The 26,319-nt window shown below is 35.3% G+C and overlaps 2 protein-coding genes across 6 annotated transcripts; one reads left to right on the top strand and one right to left on the bottom strand.

Moving 5' to 3' along the window:
• The first annotated feature begins 2,124 nt into the window (after positions 1-2,124).
• Positions 2,125-20,141, top strand: hgo (homogentisate 1,2-dioxygenase). 3 transcript variants are annotated; one of them, XM_022084075.2, is made up of 11 exons: positions 2,125-2,333; positions 4,242-4,377; positions 4,926-5,056; positions 6,095-6,278; positions 6,776-6,855; positions 7,246-7,345; positions 8,259-8,485; positions 9,355-9,481; positions 10,311-10,492; positions 10,579-10,724; positions 18,864-20,141. In XM_022084075.2, the coding sequence occupies exons 1-10, from the start codon at positions 2,316-2,318 to the stop codon at positions 10,720-10,722; spliced, it is 1,329 nt and encodes a 442-aa protein (XP_021939767.1). In that variant the 5' UTR covers positions 2,125-2,315; the 3' UTR covers positions 10,723-10,724; positions 18,864-20,141. The 3 variants fall into 3 exon arrangements, with proteins under 3 accessions (XP_021939767.1, XP_087215026.1, XP_087215027.1); XM_087358900.1 differs by having other exon boundaries at positions 11,695-20,141; XM_087358901.1 differs by lacking the exon at positions 18,864-20,141 and having other exon boundaries at positions 10,579-11,368.
• On the bottom strand, positions 12,897-25,624 carry Caf1-55 (chromatin assembly factor 1 p55 subunit). Of its 3 annotated transcripts, none has more exons than XR_002546571.2 (11): positions 25,381-25,624; positions 24,173-24,320; positions 22,904-23,049; positions 21,302-21,506; positions 20,444-20,621; positions 18,749-18,943; positions 17,551-17,628; positions 16,882-17,016; positions 15,292-15,390; positions 14,752-14,955; positions 12,897-14,520 (listed from the first exon to the last, which is right to left on the bottom strand). XR_002546571.2 is itself a non-coding variant. In XM_022084076.2 (10 exons), exons 1-10 carry the CDS (start codon positions 25,397-25,399, stop codon positions 14,875-14,877), a joined length of 1,284 nt encoding a protein of 427 aa, XP_021939768.1. In that variant the 5' UTR covers positions 25,400-25,624; the 3' UTR covers positions 12,897-14,874. The 3 variants fall into 3 exon arrangements, 1 of the variants encoding a protein (XP_021939768.1); XR_002546572.2 differs by having other exon boundaries at positions 14,769-14,955; XM_022084076.2 differs by having other exon boundaries at positions 12,897-14,955.
• Positions 25,625-26,319: the final 695 nt, after the last annotated feature.

Below are 26,319 nucleotides of genomic sequence, written 5' to 3'. Positions count from 1 at the left end.
TGTCTGATGATTATTTCTTGTCCCAAAACATACCCTATCCATATCCATACTATTCTTGAAATTGTTAAGCTATTAGTCAAAATCTTTCTTCAGTAGGCTTCTTTTTCAGTTGACTTTTAAGACCCATGTTTATAGTGTTGGAACTATTGTCTCTAATGCAATTGGATAACAGTTTCTAAGTTATTAGTCCTTAAATTATATGTTAAGAAATTTTGGAAGGAACTTTCCATTACAGTCTTCCTATTTTATAGAGAAGTCAATGTAACTATAGGTTAATAATAAAATTGGATGATGTCTTCATACCAACATTTTTAATGTAGGTTTCCAACCAGAAGATTTTTTGACATAACCTAGAAACTGTATACCAACAATGTTTTAGTTTTAATACACATAACTTTTCATAAGTTGTGGTCAACAAGTGGTAAAGTAAATTATTATTTTTTACAGTTTTCATATGGTTTCTGTACCATGAGACTAAAAGTGATCATTTGGTGACAGGCTGCTGTTTAGGAGCTGCTTTGCATTTGATTATAAAAGACTGTTGTTTCTGTGTTTGAAGACATAAATTTTCATTGGGTTTCATGGTTGGCATTGATGTATAATTTCAGTTTTTAGGAATAAGCTGTGTCAACACAGCTCATTCCCTGACACCAAAGTTATACATGTAAATTCATATTTAGACATGTATATGCTATGAAAGGTCAAAATGAGATAGAACTTGCATAAGTTTAATCTTCCTTCAATAAGTTTACATTTATATACATCATTTAAAAGACATATTTTGTCGTGTTATGATTTATGCTATCGAGAAATTGCGAAGAACAAAAATATTTAGTTCAGTTGATACTTAAAAGGAATTGCAATTGATAATAGTTTGTTAAACAGTGCTAAAAGTATCAAATTCCATGTCTGTCATGCTAAATGCTGATACATGGAGGAAAGTTGTAACTGACAAAATTTATTTTTTGCAGTCTTGTTACAGAGTAATATTTACCAGAGTGTGATAAAAAGTATTTGTGAGAAAAATTTATCTTCTGTAGTGAAATAAATTAAAGGGGAAAGTGTATTTAGTTTTGTTTGTTAAATAACTGGAAATCATTGAATTTATAATATAAGGCACATGGTGTTCAAAAAAAATTTCACAATTTTTTCCTCCAAACTGTCAGTGAAGAAAGGAGCAGTACCACAATGTTTACTTTTCCACACAAGGACATAAGACATTTGATTTATTTGTTCACATGTGCCTCATTAATTTCAAGTGTGTTCAGTAACAACAATACTTTCAATTGTGTATTTATAGTGGCAATACCAGAATACAATATTATATCAAAGTCAACCATTCCTACCTACCCTGTTATAAAGTGACTTCAGGCAATTTGTACAGATTCAGACAGCCTGTTTCAGAAAGCATAGCTGTTAATCTGTATATAATAATAATTCTTGTAATTTAATTGGTGAGATAGTGCTTATTGTTGTTATAGCAATGTTAAATAATTTTATTCTGAATTGGATTTATATTTTTAGTTAAAGTTATTATTTCTGAAATTAGATATAACAAATATGACACTTGTGTTGATGTTCAGTTTCTGTTGATTACAATTTTTTTTATGGTGGAGGCTGTCTGGATCTGTGGTCCCTAATGGGTCCATTATCTAATACCCAGATTGTAAAGTGATTATGGAACTGAAGGATTTGAAGAAGAATCTGCCCCAGTGCCATTTTGTCCACAAATCTAATACGGACTGCCCTGGGAATGAACCTGGGCCGCCACAGTAATTGACCACTTGGGTATGACGTTTATTATGTTTGGTGTGTGTTAGACATACTACATATCTACTATACTTGTTAAAAATTAAGTTGTAAGAACGCAACTGGATGATCATCTGTTTTTGATTTTATTCACATTCTCGAGACAAAAATGAAATCCGAATTATGTTTTGCAGTTTTCAACACGTTTAGAATGCGATGGATTTTCTTATAAAAACGACGACACCTGACGTAACTAACGAGAAATGCGTTTCTAATGTAACGCAGTGGTACAAGTGAAGAAATTAAAATAGTGTTTTTGCTCCCCATTGACGCAATGTGTAGCTGTTTGGAACGTATTATTTATCACAAGTCTACCTGGATGACCTCAAAAGCTTTCCTGCTGGGTTGATCGGCGTCTAATACCTTGTATAGACCGCATCCGACGAAGCACTCGACCAGTCGTGTTATCGAGCGTTATTTCTACCTGTTGCATTGCAACGAATGAAATCAGAGGCCAGAACTTAAAACACAACTCAATTGTGAATTAATTAGGCTTAACAGTTACAATGACAAGTCAATTGAAGGTAAGTGGAGTCTATACAAGGTTACAATGTTCATGTTGGATTTGGAGTTTCTTAATTATTGTATTAGAATTAAGAAGTCCAATTTTAAACTGAAAGTGGAAATTATTAAGTTTCATCTTCAGACGGGAACAACAACACGCTATCTGTGGTATATCTTAAGGAATTTGAGTTTTTGTCGTGTAAACTACCGTTGCTTTAATCGAGTATCGTCTACTATTTCAGTTTACGGCGTAGATTTTTTCATGTCATTAAATCTCTTGAATATTCCTTTGATGAGATATTTGACAATCGCAAGGCTTGCATATTTCCGCTGTCAATATAATTCGTTCGCTGCTGCTTGTTTACTCGTATATCATTTGGCCGATGGCCAATGGGCCCGTTTGCGGCAGCAGTTCCACAGAAAAATAGATACTCTCCGTCCCAACAATAAATATATCCGTTGTTTACGTTTCAGAGTGAGGCGTGGTTCTTCGGTTCAGAATGTTGTTGCAAGTCATATAGAACCGGTTATAAACATTCTTTCTAATAGGGGAATTTGTTTAATTTCTCATCAGCTGTGTTTCGGCGGTGCACTGGCGAATGTATTGGTCTAGTTAATAATGCGCCGCCAAATCACTGCAATTGGAAGAATATAAACATATATATTTTACGATGTAAGATAATAGGGGCATCACGATAAACTACTAGTAATAAAACATCTGTTGTGGTGTGATTGTTATGGGGATTTCTGCGTTACTTGACATCTAAGCCCAAATTCGCCATCATACATTAGGTGTTCCGCGGTATGTAGTAAATAAGATCATCGACATTCAGTACGTCTGAACATAAGAAAACTCATACCAAACGAAACAGTTACAAAATATTTCGAATGTAAGGCGTAGTCTTTCCAGTGTCAGGATCATCGCAGCAAGGCAAGTCGCCCTTGAAAAATTTTTAGCCGCTGGCATAGATGGGTGTGCAGAGACATGTTTTTCTACCGCGTTATCGACAAACATGCGTTACGAAAGACTTCGGAGAGCCCTTTATCCGACCTTGTCTTCGCAACGATCTAGAACACAGCCTCAGCCAGATTTAAGGGCAGAGCGACCATGGATCGCCCGCGGGCCTCCACAATACAAGCACTTCCATAAATTCCAAGTTTTTTTACGGTGAAAAGCGTCCAGGTAATCATCGCCGAAAACCGGACACTTATTTATAAGAAATTATTGCGTATTTATAAGTAATTGCAGTATAACCTAATTTTTTTGTTATTAATAGGAGCCTCCACATTTTAATTGCCCCCACAACTGTAAATCTGGCGCGGGTCAAAGGAGTGAATAGAGTATCTGGGACATATTCAAGTATAACGTAAATAGAACGCCTTACAGAGAAGCCATCCACTTAACTGATGAAATTTTTATGGCATATGGCATAAGTACTTTTGTTATCTAGTATCAATCCTGTTTGTACATACAATGTTGCTACATCTGCTCTACCATTGTTGTATGAGCTGAAAACTTCACTATGATTTTGTTTATCTTGATGCAGAATTTAACAAATGATACACATTTAGGAACATTGTAATGAATAGGCCTACTAGAAGCTCTGTCTCCTAGAACCGAATAGCCACAGTGTGAAACTGACCACTGCTTGCATGTAGTGGAAAGCTCATCTCTAGCTCCACTCTCCCTATATGCCTTCATGACACGGTGCTTAAACCATGGGAATATTTTTCATCTTGAAATAGCTCTCTCTTTAAAGTGACTTAACTGTGGGCTGAATGCAGGGAGTATGATTCCCAAGAAGAGCAAGAGTTTAGTCTTTTCCAGAACAGAAGTTAACAAATTGTCAGAGTTTTTACTCTTTCAGTCTGTGCGCAAGTGGAGAGAAATATGGTCTATTGATGGAGTTACTAATGGAATGTTTCAGTATTTGTCTGGCTTTGGTAATGAATTTGTCTCTGAAGATCCCCGCTGCCCTGGTTCCTTACCAAGTGGACAGAACAATCCTCAGAAATGTCCTTATGGCTTGTATGCAGAACAGCTCTCTGGAACAGCTTTCACAGGTATGTTTATACTAAAAAATGATTTAATTAAAAATTACTACTATGACAACTAAGTTAAAAATAAACAACTTTAAAATTTACATGACACAGCTAAGTTAAAGGAAAACAAAGAATAACAACCAACATTCTTGAAGGTGGGGCATGAGGATGTGACTCTTCACACAGTGGCCTGTGGCTATGGATAAGCTCCTTGTGTTTAATAAGAAAGTGGATTAAACATTCAATACATGCTTTTAAAATTTGCCTTCTTATATGGATAGAAAATAATTTAAATACATCATTCTTATGGTAATGTTTCTGGGACCCAAATTTTAATTTGCATCAAATCCTCTTAAAAGGGATTTTTTTTAAGCACAAACCATTTTCTTGCATATATGACAGTGGTTATAAACATACATGAGTTTAAATATAGTAATTATTATTATTCTATGGTAGCATGCTTTATTGTAATTAGTAATTTACTTAATTACTTCTATAAAAATTTATTTTGGGGGAATCAAATTGAAGTATCATTTAAAACATTGCCTTTTAATATTCCCTTTTTGTAGCCCCACGTGCGGAGAACAAGAGGTCTTGGTTGTATCGAATTCGCCCATCAGTAATTCATCATCCTTTCATTCACTTAAAGAGTGAATATCTTTCCCACAATTGGGATGAGAATATTACAAGCCCCAAACAGGTAACAGTATTACTTGAGTTCTGTATTCTTATACAGTGTCTAAAAAGTACATTTCTAAATTATTTAGATTAATAATGTATAAAGTGAAGCTTTTGCATTGACTGAAGTAGATGGCTTGGCTTGTTGCCCGAGAGTCTTTCATCATATTAAGATTAAATTAATTAGGTGATCCGGATCTTTTAACGTATGATTTTATTGTACATCACTATTTATGAAGTAGGATGTATTTAAATTTATTTTATACAGAGCAAGGTATCTGCCACATTATTTTTATGCTCCACGAATTGTGCCACAAGCTGAGTATTGAAACACTTCCTAATAAAAAAGAACTAATCTAAATTAATTTATAAAATCTTCTTTAAATAGCCACAAGGTTTACATTAAGAACTAATCATAAGATTACCTTACCATGTCACTTAAGTATTTAAAAGTCTGACTATATTGAATGCTATCTGTTAAATTTTTCTAAAGTTTTATCAGCGATGACTTGACAGCAATTGGTTTGTAACCGTCAGTGTATTAAAATGATTCCTGGAAAGAATGAACAGTTATATATAACTGCAATGTTCACTCTGTTCTATGCACTCCATGTAGGCATATAGAAGATAAAAAGATAAATGTCTATACATTTTAGATCTTAGCATTAGATAATAACAGCAATAAAAATAATAATATGTGATGAACTGTTTATTATATTCTTTCATGTATAAATCAATTGCATAAAAACATGTTCTATTTCAATTTTAAAATTCTTTTCTTGACTTGAAAATGTTCTGGTCGACGATACATGCTACAAACATCATTATCAGTATGTTCTGTGTTATTTCTTGTTCAGTTATTTCAATCTGGTTGAGCAGCTGCGTGTTGTTCCATTATGGGAATATATAACTACAAGTATTGACAAATAATCTGAAATGGAAAACATTTATTTGTTAAAGCTCAGAACGCTTCAAGTCGCAAGATAGAAACATCAATAGATTTTTACTTACTTCAATTTTATTGTGAAGGAATTGTTATGTAGTTCATATCAATTTATAGATGCGATGGCTGCCATTCGATGTGCCAGCTCCCAGTCAGGCCGTGGACTTTGTGGATGGCCTCCACACTTTGTGTGGGGCTGGGAATCCTTGTACTAGATCTGGCATAGCTATTCATATTTTCCTCTGCAATACTTCAATGAATGATAAATGCTTCTATAATGCAGATGGAGATTTCCTAATTGGTGAGTGAAAGTCAGGGCTGAATGTAGAAAATCATATTCTAGGGAAGACACTATGAGTGTTTAAAAGTCTGTTAATAATATTTTGTTTTAGTATTAGATAAATTGTACCTTTTTGGCCTAGTTGGTCTAACGCCATTCCTTTTAACCAAATGGAAAGTGGTTCTTTTCTTATTCCTGACAATGTGTTTTACTATATTTTAATAAACAGCACAGAATCTGAATTTCTTCTTTCACTATATAAATGGTGATCATAAGAATGTTTATTAAAATATTCAAGCTATAATTTTAATATGACCTACAGTAAGTCAAGAGAGAGAAGAGAGATTATACTGCAATGAAGTCCACGTCAAGTATCCACAGGTCCTTAATTTTTGAGAATTAGGTGTAGTTTCACAGATTTTTCTGATTTGAAATGATCTCAGGAAAGTACCTACTAAACTAACAATTTAAATTTGAATTCAATATAAAGAAATGATTAATATTTCAATTCTTTTCAGTCCCACAGCAGGGAGTTCTGGATATTATTACAGAGTTTGGAAAGATGAGATTGGAGCCCAATGAAATATGTGTCATACAGGTAAGAATTGGTTTTGTGTAATAGATTCTCTACTGCATTATAGATATTCATTTTTTCATCATACTTCCCAGCATTAGGACTAGCTGTTGTGTTACTGATGCTACAAAATAAAAGTCTTCCTTCAGTTTGGCGTTCTTCCTCAGCACTCAGTTGATTTGTTTTAATTTTATAGATCTTATATCCGTAGGATTTGAGGTTTTCACAGTGGTGAGTATGAAGATCTCCGTCTTCTGGGTTGTTGCGCTGTGTAGTCTGGTCGATGTTAACAACGTTTCAGAGGTCATACTGCCTCCGTCATCAGGGCGATCATCGCCCTGATTACAAAGGCCCAAAAGATGGAAATCTTCAGATCTTATATCCATTTATAATACCGAATGTATTTGTCTTCAGCAAGGAATGCGGTTCTCAGTCAATGTCAGTGAACCAACACGTGGCTACATTCTAGAAGTATTTGATGGCCATTTCCAGTTACCATATTTAGGGCCAATTGGTAAGTTTTGACCAATGCACTAAAAGTAAGTCATATTAACCTCTACAGAATTACCTGTTTATAGATTTCTAACATTTAATATTTGTCTCTTATGATCCCAGATAAAGTATCACTTATATCTATCTTTATTTCCCTTATATATTGTTTCTTGTTATATTGGTTTTGTTTACTAAATTTGAAAATCCTGATACCTCCATTTCATTAATAAAGTTCTTCAGGTGTGCATCAAAACATTGAGAGTATTTTCTGGTATAAAAATACTTCTAAATGATTGAATTAGCACTATGTAATATAAAATGTGATTTTCTGGCTACAAAGGTGATTAAACCCCTACATTACAGACCTGCTGGTTGGACTTTAACTCCATGGTTAATAGTCTAGCAGTATGGTAGTGTGAAGCACAAAAAACACGATTGCACGACTCAATGTAATATTTTGTTATAATTTACTTACAACTATTGAAAATGTGCAAGCCTTTTCATTCTTTTAAGAAAATTTTTTCCAACTGAGTGATGTGTTAGTACAAATACTTTATAAAACATTATGGATGAACTTAAATAACATGTGATAGGAAGAAAACACATTACAAGTTTTCATATACTTTAAATAATTGGTAATTATGTTAGACAGATAAAAATGTACTTGTGTCTTTTTCTTATGTTTGCACAGTTCTCTATATGATTCACTAGTATGTGATGATTTCTTTTCCTTTCTTAGTTTTTATATTTACTGAGATTTAGGGTAATGGTGTACTAATCTAGTTACTCAAGCAGCATTTACATTGCTAGTTTATTTTTTTTCTTTCATGGTATTGTTTTTATTTACCAGCCCTTGTCATATTTCCCAGAAACAATTTCCTCAAATTCTTAAATAAGGACTCTTATTGAATTCATATACCATCTTTAATTTTCAGGAGCAAATGGTCTTGCAAACCCTCGGGATTTCCTCACTCCTGTGGCATGGTATGAAGACAGAGATGTGAAAGGTTACCAGGTGATATCCAAGTTTCAGGGCCATTTGTTTCGAGCTGAGCAGGATCACAGTCCATTTGATGTTGTTGCCTGGCATGGCAATTATGTTCCATACAAATATAATCTGGCCCTCTTCATGGTCGTTAATGCTGTGCAGTTTGATCACTGCGTAAGGACACTTTAATTAATATGTCTGTCGTATTCACTTCAGCTCGTCATTTAAAAACTCCATCTCCTTAATACATGTAAAAATATGTACTTCTTCTGCAGTCAGGTGTTTTTATCCTGCCATTAGCTAGTTCTATACTTTTCTTTTCTTCCTCTATTTTAGTTTCAGTTTCTTTGAAACATAAATATTTGTTATGTTAATTTTCCCTTTTGATACCTATCCAGTTTTCTTCTATTCTAGTGATTGTTTTATGAATTATTTTGTGTAATCCAATTTGGTGAATGACACACTTCTACCATATTCTTCAATCATTTAATAAAAATCATAACATTAAAGAAAGCTTCTTCACCCAAGATAAAACACAGAAAACGTTGCAATTCTATTCTTCTTGAATTAGCTCACGACATTTCCTCCACTATAGACTGCCACCATAATTCAGTTATCAGAACCTTGTTTGTAGAAATGGAGTACATAACCTGAAGTCAGATTAGCAGTGAAGTACGAAAGTCTTTAAAATATATGCATGTCTTGCTTCTCATGAATGCCTTAGTTACTGGTGTAATGCACGGTCACTGTATGTGTCTGTTGGATCATACTCCTGTTTCAACATAAAGTGTGTTGGTGTTGCCTTACAAGAGTTCACAGATTTTCAAAGTCAGCATTAATTCCAGCTTTATGGGGGACTGGACGAGAAAAGTGGGTGTATGTTATTTCTTGGGTTACATTCTTTTCTTTTTTTTTAAAAAAAAAGGCTTAGCATTTGGCAAGTGAGACTGAGGTAACCTGTGAACTTGCTTGATTTATCTATTCCATATACATTTCCTTTACGTGGGTGCTAATTTTCAGTTTACATGTTGATCTTACATCAGGACCCTTCCATCTTCACTGTGTTGACATGTCCATCCAACAAGGCAGGGACCGCTATTGCTGATTTTGTGATCTTCCCACCACGGTGGTCTGTGCAAGAGCACACATTCCGCCCCCCATATTATCATAGTGAGTATATCACACATCCAATATTACCAACATTGCAAATATAATATTTTACTTTTGAACAACTATACTTACAAATCTAAGACACATATAGAATCTAAAAGAGGCCTTTCATTTATTGTTCTTTAAGAATTCCTGATGAAAGTAATTACATAAAAGGAGTAATTTATGATTAGTTATTAATGGCTTATGAAGCTATATTCCTACAAATATGTTTGTCAGTCTCATTGTTTGTGTGAGTTACGTTAGTTCAGGTGCAGAATGAGTACGGTGAATTCTGAGTTTGTTACGCATACAAGTAGTACATGTGACTGTGTTTAACACGACCATGATGCTATGTGTGTCTCACAACTCCTGTTCAGTGACAGTGACCTGCATGCATGTTACATTAATCTCAGATAGAGATATAAGTTATGTGTGCATGGATTTGGTTTTTACCTCAGTGCTTTTCTAAGTCTAGAAATCATGGGAGATAAAATTGACAATTCTTGTAACCCTAATTCATGTCATCATGACCAAAGATACAAATTTCTACAATGAAAACTTACAGGAATAATGCAATTTTAGACCTATTAGAAACAATATCAGGCAATGCTAGCAGTAAATTTAGGAATTCCAGGGACTCTGAAAGAAACAGTGAATTTTAAAATGAAAGTACTGTTTTACAAAAAGTTAAGTGTATAAACATCATATAAATGTTTTCTTCAACAGACGTATCTCATAATTGATCTTTGTGCGTGTAATTTATAATTGTAATTATCCAATAAAGAGTGCACAGATGTATGATTTAATATGCCAGAAACATAGTCTCTTCTCCTTTATGCTTGTATAGGAAACTGCATGTCTGAATTTATGGGCCTGATCTTTGGAAATTATGAAGCAAAGGAAGAAGGCTTCCTACCTGGTGGTGCTACACTCCATTCAATGATGACTCCTCATGGACCTGACACACAGTGTTTTGAAGGTGCTTCCAATGCAGCCTTGTGCCCCACCAGAGTGGCTGATGGCACACAGGTAAAACATCAAGCATGATGCCTACTGTTCGGCTTCAAAAGGGTTAAATACACTTTGAAATACAATAGAAATCCTTTCATTTGCAGGCCTTTATGTTTGAGAGCTCACTGAGTCTTGCTGTCACAAAGTGGGGCAAAGAAACTTGCCAAAAGCTGGACAGTAATTACTACATGTGCTGGCAAGCTCTCAAGAAGCACTTCAATCCAAAATGGCAACCTGATGCTGTGTAAAGGTCTGTTGTTTTAAAATATCATGAATTTTAGATAATAGTACCATAATATTCATTCCCCTCCCCAAAAGTGCTGCCTAAAATAATGCTGCATATTGTTGGAAGATGTACAAAACAAATGGAAAGAAAATATATTGCACTCTATTCTGTGTGTGGTGTGACACAAACAGTAAGTTGTCTGTTATTAAGCAACATGATCACCAAGACTACACCATTACAGATTAAACACAAGTAATGGGACAGAAGCTGTGGTTCACAATTATGCTTACCCCATTTGTCAGCCCCTCTATTCAATTACATGCATTTTGAAGTCATACTTTATATGGTACAGTCGATTATGATTGTTTTGTGCTTCATTCAATAACGCATATAACCAAATGTCTTTAGAAGCTTATAGTTGTTGGGCTGATTACAGAATTTCCCTGCCTTTATGAAACTTGAAGATGCATTACTGCATTCATGAGTATCAACTCCAGACACTATCTTCAGCCATTTCAGTCCACTCCCAACAGATCTTTGTATAATGTCCCACGAGTTCTCTTCACTTCAGATTTCTATACATTTCTTGGCTGTGTTCTTCATGCCCTACCCATTGTACCACCCTCGATTTGATCACCATAATAATAAAGAGTGAAGAATAGACAAGAGTACAGATTATGAAGTTCCTCAATGTTTCTCCTCTCTCTACCTCCACACATTCTCCTCAGTTTTCATTCCCAACCACCAATAAACAATCTGTGGTCTTCCTTTAAGTCAGGAGACCAAGTTTCACCCCAGTATAAAACCTGTAAAATTATAGTTTTGTTTCATTCTGGGAAGATAAAAGGTCCTATACCAAATGGTAGAAGAAATCACATTAATTTAATGTGTTCTTTCTGTGAATGTAATCCTCATTTGTTAATATTATTGCCCAGTTTTGAAAGGATTTGTTAGGTTTGTAACAAGCATTACTTGTAGATCATCTTCTTTTCAGCATTGACGTACCGAGAGAAAAGCCGTTCCTAGTGCTCTCCAGTGAATGCTTGCTCATTTCCCACAACCAGCCCTTTACACTCCTTGATGGAAAACCCATCCCAAAGTGATTTTTAGCATTTCCTTTTCCACAGAAAAAGTTACACATCTGATGATTCACTACACCCTTGTACCATCTGACCTCATATTCTCCCAAATATAAATTATGAGTTCTAAAAAATATACCAAAATATTTTTTTGAAAATCCACTAACTAAAAATCCAAGTACATATTATACTTTTGAAAATATAATACATTATAAGATAATACCTTTAAAATAGCAATAATTTCTATTACTAGTATTCCAGAGAAATTTCCTAGCAAACAGATTTCTTCCAACTCTTTTGTTTTCAAATATTTGCAATGTATCTATGCTGTGCTTCATTTTGTACGAGAGACTAAGATAACCATACAAAATAATGGAAAAACAGTTCTATGATAATACAGTAGGGCCCCGCTTTTCGGCGCTCCGCTTTATGGCGATCCGCTAATAAGGCGCTCAACAGCTGAGTCAGAGAAGTGCGTCCGGCGCCATTTTCTCGTCGCTGATTCAGTCTGTTTACAGCTTTTGTGCGCTCTGCGTCTCTCTGTATTTCTGGCAATTTTTCAGTTATTACAAACTGTATATTTATATAATATTTTTGTGTTACTACATTGTAATTACAATGGCGTCTAAGGGTAGTAGCGATAAAAAGAGGAGTCATAAGCCTCTTTCTTTAAATGCCAAGTTAGAGATGATTAAACTTCGTGAACAAGGCATGTCTATGGCTTCCGAACCGTCACCAAAACGAATAAGATTCGTTGAAGAGTCAGATGATGAAGATGCGCCATCTCCTTCATCCTTCCTACTATAAGCATATCAATTTTCAAATTTATATTCACCAATCACTATAAGCTGAGAACAATGTGTGTATTACTGATATTCATTTTACTTTTATATCGTTTTCTTAGGCCTAGCGCTATTGTGCACTTACTATATGATAGTGTAACATCTTATTAGGCTATGATATGCATTTGCAAGTGAAATAAGGCAAAGATCCGCTTTTCGGCGATTTTCGCTTTACGGCGGGGGTCTGGTCCCTAACCCGCCGTATAAGCGGTGCCCTACTGTACCTTTGGTGTTTGAAAAAGCAGGCAAGATAAATTTTAACTGAATAATAATCATTTTCTGAATTTATGCTCTTTTCTGTTGTGGTGAACCTCACTTTTTATTGTTCTCAGACTTGAATTTACACACATTTAAAAATCTCATGTTCTTTTAGTACACCCTTAGTTATTGACAATTTGTTAAGAACACACATTTGTAAGACATGCCATGCACATCTTTAAAATTCAAAAATCAACATAAAGTGGAATCTTAGGGTTGTACAATGAACATTTATTAACACAAGTATCTCATTTGTATATCTAATCAATTCATCTAGAAAAAATAAAAATAAAATGAAAATAATGAGTTCAATTTGTATATTGAGATTTCAAGATATCAACACTATTAATTATATAAATTCCCTGCCATGCCATCATACATTCACTTCACCCCACCATTCCAAATACACATTCACTGACAGAATACAGACAATTAATTAATTTGTACAGTGGAAGCATTACTTTAGAAGTCTGGATGTTATATTTAACATAAATAGACAAAGATTGTGAAAACTGCATCAGTATTGCTGGCAATCTTGAACTTTGATCTTGCAAATGTAAAACCAACAACTTACTGGACCAAAAATAATGAAGTTAATAATACACCATAAATAACATACACACGTTGAAGTTATCTTCAGCCACACAATTTTCAAGTCCACTATAACATTTATATATAAAGTGTATTTAAAATAAACATTAGATTTATGTGCCACATATGCATATAGAGGAATCTTCAAACTTTCATTTATCCACATGAGAATTATCCAGTTTGTGCATTATCTTTTCATGACTTCTTTATACACCCACTTTGGAGGTGCAGTTAGCTTTGTGAGGGTCCAGAAGATGCAGTCCCCAATATACTTTTTGTACTTTACAGTCATTATTGGTGGTGGGGTCGGGAGATTTTTTGTAGTGGTCATGGTGATGGAAAGAGGGGATGCTACAGGCATGCTTATTCTTTTCTAAATATTAGTGTCTTTCTGTCAATTCTGTTACGTTATATTGTTAATCAGGTCAGAATGATAGTTAACACTTGTATCCTGGTTCAATATAAAGTTAAAGGTGTAGATGTAATAAGGCATTTTAACTATCACTGCAAACTGCAGAAAATTACAATTATTTACATGTTTTTAAAGTGTGACTTAAAAATTGTGAATAAATATTAAACCTGTAAATATATTTTGACATTTTTATCCAAAAACCATGCAAATTAGAAAATTTTGACTTATCATCTGCTTTTGGTTAAAAGTAATCCATATTTTGAATGAATATGCCAAACAATGATAAAGATACAAATTGAATGTACACAATGGTGTAAAATGAGAACCTGAAAACATTTCACATTTGAATAATATATTAAGCCATGAACAAAATAACATAATAGAATTTGCACTTGGCACATGGGACAACATGACATCCTTCATGGACAGTAAAGCTTCTTAAATTAACCTTACAGTTACTTCCAAGTGATACATGAAGAAATATCTCTGTCGCATAGTAACACTAACACCAGAAACTGAATCCATTGAGACCATGATTCCAACTTTGGAATCACCAGCTTCACATTTCTAAACACTACCCATATATGTGGTACCATATCAGGAAACTGTGTGAAAGTTCCATGTCTTGGAACATCCATCTGAAAATATCCAAGCACTTATCTGAAATGTACAATAAACTAGAGACACATAAATTAAAATGAGATTAATATTATGACCTTCACAACTGATAATACCAAAGTTTGTGTGTACGAAGTTTTCCTTTCAGTTTCCTATGTAAAAGATTACAGTAACTACTTCACAAGCTTCTATCTTATAATGCAAATGGGAAGCTTACACAGCTAACAATGACAATATGTAAGACTACATACATGGTATTTATCCACACCTTGTAAGTTGCCACTGATTAAAATCGAGACATACACATTACAATCATACTGCAGTTTCATTCAATTCAGAGGTCAAATCTGTTCCAGATATGACTATTTCATAGTTTATGAAGCTCCAGCCTCCAATTCTGATGCTGGAGTTTCAGGTTCTTCATCATTGTATATGTTTTCTGCCATTTGCCAAACCTGCAACAGCATAACATCGTTATATAACGGAGGGTGAATTAGACCAATGAGAGATGAAGTGACAGGAGGCTGGACAAAACAGCATTAGGATCTCCATAATTTACACTCTTCACCAAACATTAGGATGAGATGGACAGCTAATGTACATGGGGAGACGAGAAATGAGTACAAAGTTTAGGTTGGGAATTCTGAAGGGAATAAACCATTTGGTAGACCTAGGTATAGATTGGATGATAAGAACTCTGCACTATGTAGTTAGTTAGTTATGGGTAGGAAACTAAAGGGCATTTCTGTACACATTTCAGTGCCCATGCCCTTGCATTAAGTACATCTTACCTGCATTATATTATCTTCAGAAACTGAACAAATTACCCACGGTTCATTTGGGTTCCACGAGAAGTCTGAAATCTTTGCTGTGTGTCCACCATGAATGAACTGTGAAAAATAAAGGAATTAGTACTAATACACTTCCTTAAAAATTTTACAATCACTTCAAGAGTTATTTCATGTCTTGGATGATGAAACTAGAACTTGGTACCTTCTGAAGGAATTTGCTGAAAATGTTCAACAACAAAATTTCTTCCTCTTCTCCTGGACCAACTTAATGATGCAATATTCAGAAACTATATCACCATATACAATGTTCATTCTGCAATATTTGCTGGTTTTGTCAATTTCAGATGCCACAAATTGAATAACACCATGCATCTCTAGCTTAGCATGCAATTCTATATCAACTGCTATTTTGGGATTGCATTAATGTGTGTACACATGCTCACAACTGCATAAGCAACAGCATGTATGCATGAAACAAATGAAAAACAATCTGTGGCTTGAAAGTGTTACAGAATTTTATATATACAGTGAAACCTCGACGCATCGTTTTTGGCGGGGGTGGGAAATAAAAACGATGAATACGGGAAAACGATAGTTGCGGGAAAGCATTAAAAATTTTAAAAAAACTGAATGTTTCTCTTTCAAAGTTACTTCTTTTTACCAAAAAAGTCTTTAATGGACAACTGGTTTGTCAAAACTTTACGTTTTAGGCCAAACAGAGCCCTTTCCACGTTCAAAATGTTTTCCTCGTCACGTTCACTAATATTATGCGCATAAAAGAACGACTTCACTTTTGCCAATGCAGCATGTGCTTCGGCAAAACTCGGCACAGCTTCGGGCTCACATTCGTCGTCTTCCTCTTCCTCACCGCTCCCACCCCCTTCGCAAACAATAACAGGAAGAATGGAAATACTATTACTGCCGAACTCAATGAAACATAGCTGTAGAAGTCACCGAACCACTGGAAACAAGATGAACCAGAAGAATAAAAAGTGTTGCCCGCCTTTCCTTTGTACTTATAATAAAAGCATTTGTGAACAAATTCACACTGCACATGCCATCTTGCATCACTGGAACGAAATATGAGTGCACCCTAATTAAACTCATAAAATTTCTGACAATAACCCCTCATTCCAAAAGAATCTGTGCTGGTTGGGCGACGTAACAGGTTACCGCTACTGTGTATTCCAAAAACATTGTGCGTCTTTCGGTATTAATTTATCTCAAAACCCAGCATTTTAAATTCTAAAAACATCGTGTAAATTTCGTTATAATTTCTCAGAAACGATCATTGTGGGAAAATTGTGGGCCAGGACTAAGATTTTTGAACGATCGATGCGATAAACAATAGTTCAAGGAACGATAGAAGTGGGAAAATATAACATTATTTTATATGGGATGTATCCGGGACCGAACAAAACGGACGATGCATCCGGGAAAACGATAGTTCGGGGAACGATGGATAGAGGTTTCACTGTATAATGATATTCACCTACTTCAGAAAGCACCACTGAAATTAATCATCAGATAACTACAAGCAAATACTAGTCTCTTAGACCACTTTATAGTACTTAAAGGTACTGAACAGACCAAAAGTTCAGGTGGTCCATCTTCTGCATCCTCCCCAGACTGCTCTTCTCCAATCTTGCTAAGGTCCCACACATGCAGACGCCTGTCTGTGCCACTAGATGCTAAGATTGTTTCATTATGAGGTGACCACTGCACCTGTAACAATATACAGCAGAGCACATTCAGAATCATTGAATATATTTTCAAAATCTGCCTCTCACTGGGATAATTCTTACTGCAATAAAGTTTTAAGAATAATCAAAAGTAATGGCACTTTTTATGAATTATGTGCAAAAATTACTAAGTAATGAAGAAGCCATCTCAAACTACTTGTCCAATTTCAATGAAATTTAATAATGGGGAGTTAAAAGTAGGCTGGTAAATTTCATTTGGCAATTATTTATTCTTGATAAACTTTGTCAAAGAACTGTATGTCATCACATTTGTGATTATTAACTCCTGTTTCTGCTACAAGAGTGCAGCGCAAGATGGACACAAAAATAGTGCAAAATCATAACACTCTTCTGCAACTTGAAACAATATACACAGAAACTTCATATACATTGAATGGAGTACACATTTGTTTTTTGTCATTACAGCATACCTTGTAATTTAATCAATTCAGTTCTTTAAAAATTCCATTAACAGGGTTTCACTGTACATCTCAATTCAATAGAAAGTACTTCTTACCTGGAAAATTTCATCTTTATGAGATTCAAACGAATGCAGTTTTAGTTTCAGATTTCTCAGATCCCACAGTGCAACAGTCTGCAAAAACAAGCATCACATGTACTAACATATATCCTGTCTAAATATATTTTTCTCTTACAGTGGCTTTAGAAATTAACCTTTCCTTTCACCCATACACATGCAGCATAAATTTGTGGTTCTGCCAGTAGCAGATCTAAAGAAATCATTCTAGAATACAAATTTAGCCGTTACATTTTTCATGTAAAGCTTTTCTCATTTTCATATACCATTCTTCAAGATGAAGTGATGAATCACATCACGTCCTGAAATGTGAGGTTTCGATTGTGGAGGATCTAGTAAAAGAATATCGGAATGCTAGGTGAAGATAACACACTGTATTTACTTGTGTATAACACATCTTTATTTTTAGACCGGAATATTAAAAAGTATTTATGTATAACATGCTTCAAAACAAATAAAATATAAGTAGTGTAAAAAAGATTATGTAGTGTGAAATGTCTGAAGATTAGGTGAACAGAGGTAGCATTTTGAAATGAAACTGACTCAGACACAAATTTCACATTTCCATGTTACAAACTGTGATAGGGTCCATCTGACCAATCTTCATTAGATTAGGTTTTTAGTATAGCATGGCATTGACCACATGGTCAGTGAAACTGGGCTTTAAGAACACGATATAATGCACAAAACCAACCCCCTCAATAGCCCAGTGGGCCACACCATGATTTGTATTACAGAGTTGTTAAATTCATGACCTGGACACACACATATTCTAAATCAGTCAAATGATGCAAGCTTTTCTCCGATAACAGAAAATTCACAACTAGAAACTGACACACAATACATTCTACTGTGTGCACATGCATAAAAAAGCCACTTCCTTCCCTTCTTTAAATAAGTTTCATGTATTACACACACCCTAATTTTAAGAACAAATAATTGTGGGGGGGAACTTCATGTTATACACACATAAATACAGTAACAGTCAAGACCAGAGTATGTTTGACTAATCACATAAGTTTTAAAGTTCTGACATCATACTATTTGTATGCCAAGTGAAAAATTCTCTACATATTTCTAATTCATCCCTGTGAAAAAAAAAGTTAAAGGCAAGAGGAGGGGAGATTAGGAAATTACAACAGACACTTTAGATGAACCATTAAAATAAAGATGTTACCTTATCAGCACTCCCTGTAGCCAAGATAAATTCTGAATATGGATTGAATGAGAGACAGTTTACTTCTGCCGTGTGTGCATCTACCGTGTGCGATGGTTTGCTTGTATTGTTGCAGCGAGTATCCCAGATCATAAGTTTCTGGTCATCAGCTACTGACCCAAATAAAGACTCATGTAGCAGATGCCATGCAACATCCTGTAATGGACAGTATACTATTAAAGATGTTACAGCAATTTGTACCATACTGTTGTGGATCCACATTAGGTGAAACCATCTTTATATTGTAAGAATAAAATAAAACAGCATACTTCTCCTAATCATGTACATATCAAACACAGTTCAATCGAAAAATATCAAATACATGTTACAGGAAATCGAGGTGTACATCTGAAATTCAGCTTAGTCTTTCAATTTCACTGCCTTTATTGGATGGTATTTTTGTGCTTATACCCTATTAATTTTTTTGTTTTGCTTTATTAAATTAAAGGCAACTGAACAGCTGAAGAAAACAGAATGTAATTTGTAAAGTAACCCATTTAAATCCTATTTGTATATAAAGGGATTGGATACTGCAGAGCAGTAATTGGTACTACTGATTTGTATACAGAAACTTGTTCAAACATGTCTTATCGTGCTAAGGTGTATAACTTTCCTGATGTTCCTGGACCATGATAACCCCACACCATTAAAAAATAAAAAAGAGAGTAACAAAACGTTAAATTTTTTGAAGACTTTTCATTGCTATCAATAATTTAATATGCTCAAATATATGTTTGCCACCAAACAGTAAACGTGTATGACAATAAAAAAGGAAGCAATGAACATAACGTGTCTGTCTTGAAGCAATTTATGAGGCTGACATGTGGTTTTTCCAAAATACAAACAAAAATGTAAGATCTTTAACCTTTATCTTACTAGCGTTCCCAGCCTGGGAACGTAAGTTGTGTAGTCAGCCCTACGAACAGGGGACCTCAAAACTTGCAACATTGTAAGAAGACTTGGCTATGCTTTTGGCCTATTTTAGGGGCTGCAAATTATGAATCACTTTCTCTTGGGTTTTTACAAGGTCAGCCTGTGCTGTCAACCCAGAAACTATAACCATAAACAGCAATAAACATTGTTATTGTCAAGTGGGTTTAGGCTTGTTTTCAGGCACCTAATCAAAGCTTCTCACATTCCTGAGCATGATGGGTGAGAATAATGTGTATCCACTGAAGTAGGGGAGACAAATTTTTCTGTGTGGTCATTAGTTCACAACCATGTCCAATGAGCTTCAAAAGAACAAAGTGAAGTTACTAAGGCCTATTTAGGCAATTACGATATTAACTGCATTTTTAAAGAACTCTATGTATTCTCTGTTCTATTCTAATAAATATGGCTTTTATTTTGTCAATTTATCATGTTTACTTTAGATAATATTAAAGTTTTCCGTAGAGCGTGCACAAAATTTTAAAAACCTGCAAAGAAACTCCGTAGGGCTGCTACCACTATGCCATTTAAAGGTTAAGAAATGTTATGAGCTGTCACTGTAAATAACAGTCTCTCCAAATCTGATACAAAAGTATATGTTCTTATGAAATAATCTTTATCTGAAGCAATGCTGAATTATGAATTGAATACTGGTGCACTTGTACACATGTGATAACAATTATCACATTGTATTACATTAAGGAAGTAAGTCGTACTAGTCCTTACCTCCACAACAGCTGTATGGCCTGTAAAGATTGTTTTTGCATCAATGATTCGATTTTCTTTTGGAGTCGCATTAATGTCCCAGAGACAAATAGTATGATCATCTGAAGCACTGAGTAGATAACCATTCAGATTTGGATTCCAAGAGAGTCCATAGCCTTCTTTCTGATGGCCTCGAAGCCTGAAAAAGAAATTAAGTGGAATCTGAAGAATTCCGTCTTCTGGGTTGTTGCGCTGTGTAGTCTGATCGATGTTAACCAACGTTTCAGAGGTCATATTGCCTCCGTCATCGCCCTGATGACGGAGGCAGTATGACCTCTGAAACATTGGTTATCATCGACCAGACTACACAGCACAACAACCCAGAAGACGGAATTCTTCATACTCACCGCTGTGAAAACCTCAAATCCTACATAAGTGGAATCTCTTAACTTCACATACAAGTAGAACTGAACACTAACTTAAACATGAAGATTTATATGTTGTTTCAGAATCTAATTTGTTTAATTATACAGTATTAAGAAATATCCTACTGTACAAACTTTTCACAGTGAAAGCAATGAATGCTCTAAAGTAGATTACATAGTTCTCACACCATCTGATAGATGGAAGGAGGAAGTGGTTATGTATGATAATTAGCAAGAAATATTTTGCCCTACTTGTGCATCCTTTATAGAGACATCTCCAAATATTTACAAAGTGTAAAAATACACATCTAGTCCCAAGATAACAGAACTAAATTTACCACATCCATACCTATATTCAATGTATATTAAAGACAAGGATGAACTTACATTTATATACATACAGACTAAAGATAACTGAAACATCTAAAGAAATATATTCTTTCTAACACACTACCTGAGATCAGGGTGGCATTCTCCACTAGGATCAGGTTTTGAAGGATGCTTAGTGTAGTCAAATACCAGTACATCACTTGAAGGAGTCTTTGTTGCAATAACACATGGATTCTGAGGCATATATCGAGCTCGATTCACCTCCCCTTCATGGTTTATCTTGATTTCGATCTCAATCTTACCACTCACAGAACCAAATCCACCAAACTCTGTCAAAAGAAAAAATTTGGGCTGGAACTGCAAACACTTCTCACATAACATCTATTCTGATTTTAGTTAATTGTCAATATTATCAAGTTTTAATGCCTATTATAATTTACAAAATCTTGCAGATTATAGCACAGTGAAATAACATTACAACCACTCATGCAAGCCTTGAAATTCATTCACTAAAATTATATTTCATTAAACTATGCAAAAGCTCTTAAAGAACGTTCTACAAATATAAAATTCCTTGTGGGGGTCACCACAAATTACAAGTCAGAGAATACTCTCAAAGGTGAAAGCAATACAACAGAAAACAGCAGTCTCACAAGATGACAAAGAGCAGGAAAATGTCATACCATCTCTTTATGACACATGTAGGGTGGTAGCCAGTGAACTTAGTGGCAGTTACAAATATAGGGCTATTCAAAAAGATTGTCGGGGTTTTAAAAAATCACTACACGTAGTACAATTGAGGTAGGAATACCAATCTTGTTTTATTGTGTAGCAAAACTCTCAAAGTTTTTTTACATGCATTATAAATGCTCAATATGTGCGCCTTCTGTCAATCTGCAGACATCTACACGAAAGTCCATTTCTTCCCACACACGCCCCAGCATGTCAGCGGTGATGTTCAGAATGGCGGCTCTGATACGTACCTTCAGATCCGGGATAGTCGCAGGTAGAGGGAGGACAAATACTTGATCCTTCCCAAATTTCGTGTGGAAGTGCCGTTGGACAATGGTAACGGACCGACTTTGATGATATTCGAGAGTACAAAAAGCCTTCTCCTTACCGTTAGCCACCATATTGCAAAATCTGGGATCTGGCGGCCAAACGTGTAACTACTGGATGGCGGGCGGTACAGAACAAAACTTTGAGAGTTTCTCTATCCACCAGTGTAATGATAATAGTCGTATGTTTAATGCATTGCCCCACAAAAATTCACAAAACCCCGACAATCTTTTTGAATAGCCCTGTACTACAAAGTGGGCCATTGACATGTCATCAACTAGTTCCTTAAAAGTGCAATAAAAAGGAAATGACAGATACAAAACTATATTCAAGGCTCATTGTCAGCTTCAAAATTGGCAAAAAGTTTAAATTTAATTTCCAAAGTGAGGCCTACTCTTTTCCTCATATCAAGCCTTCTCATTTTGCCTTACAGACGGGCTCAGCTTGTAGCAAAAATATAGTAAATATAACACACAATCAACAGAGAATTGGTCTGAGATCTCACCTGGAGTGTTCCTGGCAGAATGATGATGTAAGTAACAGGAAGTGACATGACGACCACCAAATATAGAAATGACAGACTGGGAAGTTGACAGATACTGAGGGCCAACTGTATTTAGAACTACAATTTAAATGTGTAAGAAAATCCAAATAGAAACAAACTCACCTCCTTTCTCATTGTCATAATGTGATGCATCAAACTGTGCATCTTCATTTGGTAACTGGACACTCGCTATCAATAAATGATTTTGTTCATCAGATGTGTGGGTTCCCAAGATCAGTCGATGCACTGAATAGTCTTTGCCTTCTGGTCTGAAAATTTAAATTCTTTATTACATAAAAGAAAAATCTGCCAACATTTACAAACAGAAACTGGTTGGTATTTTACTTGATCCTTTCCATGACAATGACGAACTGTTTACATGTATGACATAGCTTACAAACAGTTAATGCCTCTTTTGTGTACATATTACTGACTAAATATTTTGTTTCGGGTCATTCACCACTTTAGCAAAATGCAATAGAGGGAATCAGAAAGGAAAGAAGTCAGTGCAGGTGACCAGAAAATTTGCATACGTGGTACCAATCAATATATTTCATACATATCTCTTACAGCAGCCAAAAGACTTAATGAGTCAGTGTTTATGCTGCTCGAAACATTTCTGGAACCCCTTTTCTGGATTATCATTGCATGTCTCTGAATTTCTTCAGTCTTCAGTTTTAGGAATAGCCAAAAGTTGCATGGGGCCAAATCTGGCAAACATGGTGGGTAGTTCAATTACAATATTGACTTTTTGGCCAAAAACACCAAGACAGCAAGCACATCATGAGCAGGGGCATTGTTATGATGCAAGATCCGAGCATCAGACCAAAGTTCAGGTCTTCTATGCTGAACATGTAACCTTACCAAAATTTCCAATTTTTTTTAACACTACTCAAAGACTCTACTTTTTCACAGTATCAGCACCACTAACATCTGTTAACATCTGCAGAGTTTCTTTTTGCACTTTTGCCTAACTTTGCATAAAACTTGATGTTAATGCATTTCTTGAACAACCTAGAACACATTTTTTTCAGCCAGGATGAAAAAATATGCAGGAATTCCAGGAACTTAAATGCCATACCTCATATATTGCTGCTACTACTACTACTTCCTCTAGCATTGTTTATATTTTGTATGAGTCAATGGTATGCTTATAACTGTCAGCAACACTTAAAGTTCATTCAGGTTAGTGATGAAATATTTTCACTACAGCATTTAAAATTTGTTGCAGTGCATATGAAAAATTTACAGTACTTCAGATGCAAATACTGTATGTTCAAGGCTGAATCATTAAGGGCAAAATGTACAAGTTACAACACTAAACCAAAGATCCTGTAGTAGTTATAAAAAGTCACCAATTCTTAGGAAATGTTTTAAACATAATCCACGTACCTTGTAACATCTGGAAGCCACTGTGCTGTCAGTGATGGCCACTCCAGTGCATGTGTCATTACTAAGTCGTACAAGAATGGTGTATTTTTCTTCCAAATTTTGTACTCTTCATTGATAACGCGTTCCTCCACAGCATCATCAAACGTTTCTGAAACAGCCAGTAGATAGAAAAGTATAAGTCAGTAAAAGCTTACATTTTATTTAATATTGGTGCCTCACTATTACAGATTTTCTTGAGAAATGTTCACATGATTCACAACTGTTACTACTAGTATGAATATGATTGTGACCTACAGGATGAACAATTTTGACACTACTTGCCTGTATTACAATCTTTGCAGTTTTGAAAGAACATTTTATAGCCATTCTAGCAAGTTATGTGTGTGTTTGACCAACAATATCTATACAAGTCCAATATTTTAATCACTTTAACTTGCAAGTGAACATATGGAATAGTCTGTGATTACGATAAAACCAATTTTCATTTTCACTGACCAGCTGAGAACTATACAAACGTTCAAAAACTTCCACAATCTGATATCCAAAGGGTTGAAACTGCTACAAGAACCTATATTTGAATCCTACCTTGGGTTATTGCAAACATTAAGTGTATTTGTTATTTATTCAATGACAATGTAAGTAGCCCAGAATATACAGCATTGGTACAAACCTTAAGAACATAATAGCCAAGACTACTGTTGATACAAACCATAGAAGCTGAAGACATATAATGCCAATATAAGTAAATCTGCAGTGGGGAACTCACTGCTTACAAAAATAAACAAAATAAATTAAATGACAGCAATGCCTGGCCTGCACTGCAACGTATAGAAGCGATTAACATGTACATAAAATATTGTAAATATATCAACATATAAGTATGTACGAAAAGGACAAACATTGGGAATTTAATGTAATCTTGTCCTAGAAAGAGAACTCTAACCTAATTAACGAATCTGACCATCTCAATTTTATATATTACATTCACCGATTATTCTGTGTTTACACGGTAGTACAAAGGCTACGTCTCTATTTTGGTACAATTTGTAATATCACGTCATCCTAATGAACTATAAAACATCCATACTGTAACAAAATAAACCAAACTACATTGTCCCCCACCCCCGATTAAAATATTTGTATGTCCCACAGTGAAAACACAATTTGCAAACAATCCAACAGTATCTATTTTACTACAATAATTTTACCTCCATCTTTATCGCCCATTTTAATTCACTCCACAGAAACTCCCTTCTTTTCTGCAAAACCTTCAGAATAACACCACCTATTAGATACGCCAGCTCAACTCCCGCCAAAGTTAATGTTATGCACTTCTAAACTTTCAGCTTCTCTGTTGAATCAAGTGTGCACCAATGAATCTAACATAAGAATCAGAGAGCGTAGTGCACGAAGTCGATATCGACCTTCTGGGTTGTTACCACCGTGTACACTGTAGGCAGAATCCTACGGTTCAAATGATTGTGCGACACGCCGTGCCCAACATTATTCTACAAAGCCGCACCACAACACACACAACGCAGAGAAAACACACCAGGACCCACCAGGCTGTACTAAAATAAAGATAAAATAATTTTAACTTTTAACCGACGTAACTAAATTTAACAATATTCTAATATTTCGTCTTATCATTATTTCAGAGCCGGCGTAACTCAGTTTTGTGACTAACTACGAACTGGACGATTGTGGTTCGATCCTCGACGGGGGCAGGGGATTTTTCCTCTAGCCTCTGCGTCCAAACCGGCTCTAGGGCCTGCACAACCTTCTGTCCAATGGGTACCCGGGTCCCTTCCAGGGGGTAAAGCGCGGCCGGGGCGTGACGCTGACCACTCACCTCTATCTAGTGCAGAGGTAATGAATGATAGGAGCTATACTATCTCTCCCCCCATGCGCCAAAATTGCTTGTAGAAGGACAGCCTTACTTTTTATCATTATTTCTGGACATCGGGGAGAAAATCCTTAGTGCAAAGACATAGAAGCAGGGAATTGAACCTCATTACGGCCACGTTGGTCCGAAACTTATTGTTCAAGTGAACAGTGTTTGAAAAATGAGGTACAAATAAACCAAGAAACAACATACGACCACACCGGGATGCTACACTACAGACTTGCGAAGGCCGTCTTACACA

This window comes from Zootermopsis nevadensis, unplaced genomic scaffold (genome assembly GCF_977971745.1).
Source record: "Zootermopsis nevadensis isolate Lab colony 2312 unplaced genomic scaffold, Znev_1.0 Znev_ptg000030l, whole genome shotgun sequence".
In the NCBI taxonomy this organism is placed as follows: Eukaryota; Metazoa; Arthropoda; class Insecta; order Blattodea; family Termopsidae; genus Zootermopsis; species Zootermopsis nevadensis.
The sequence above is the reverse complement of the archived record's forward strand: the minus strand, read 5'-3'. Positions and strand labels throughout refer to the sequence as shown.

Bases quoted from the DNA above. Each gene is read 5' to 3' on its own strand.
- hgo (XM_022084075.2), top strand. The intron at 6,856-7,245 runs GTAAGAATTGGT...ATTTGTCTTCAG, and splicing joins ATGAAATATGTGTCATACAG to CAAGGAATGCGGTTCTCAGT. The intron at 9,482-10,310 runs GTGAGTATATCA...ATGCTTGTATAG, and splicing joins CCGCCCCCCATATTATCATA to GAAACTGCATGTCTGAATTT.
- Caf1-55 (XM_022084076.2), bottom strand. The intron at 23,050-24,172 runs GTACGTGGATTA...TTAAATTTTCAG, and splicing joins TGGCTTCCAGATGTTACAAG to ACCAGAAGGCAAAGACTATT. The intron at 21,507-22,903 runs GTGAGTTTGTTT...TTCTTTTGACAG, and splicing joins TTATGACAATGAGAAAGGAG to AGTTTGGTGGATTTGGTTCT.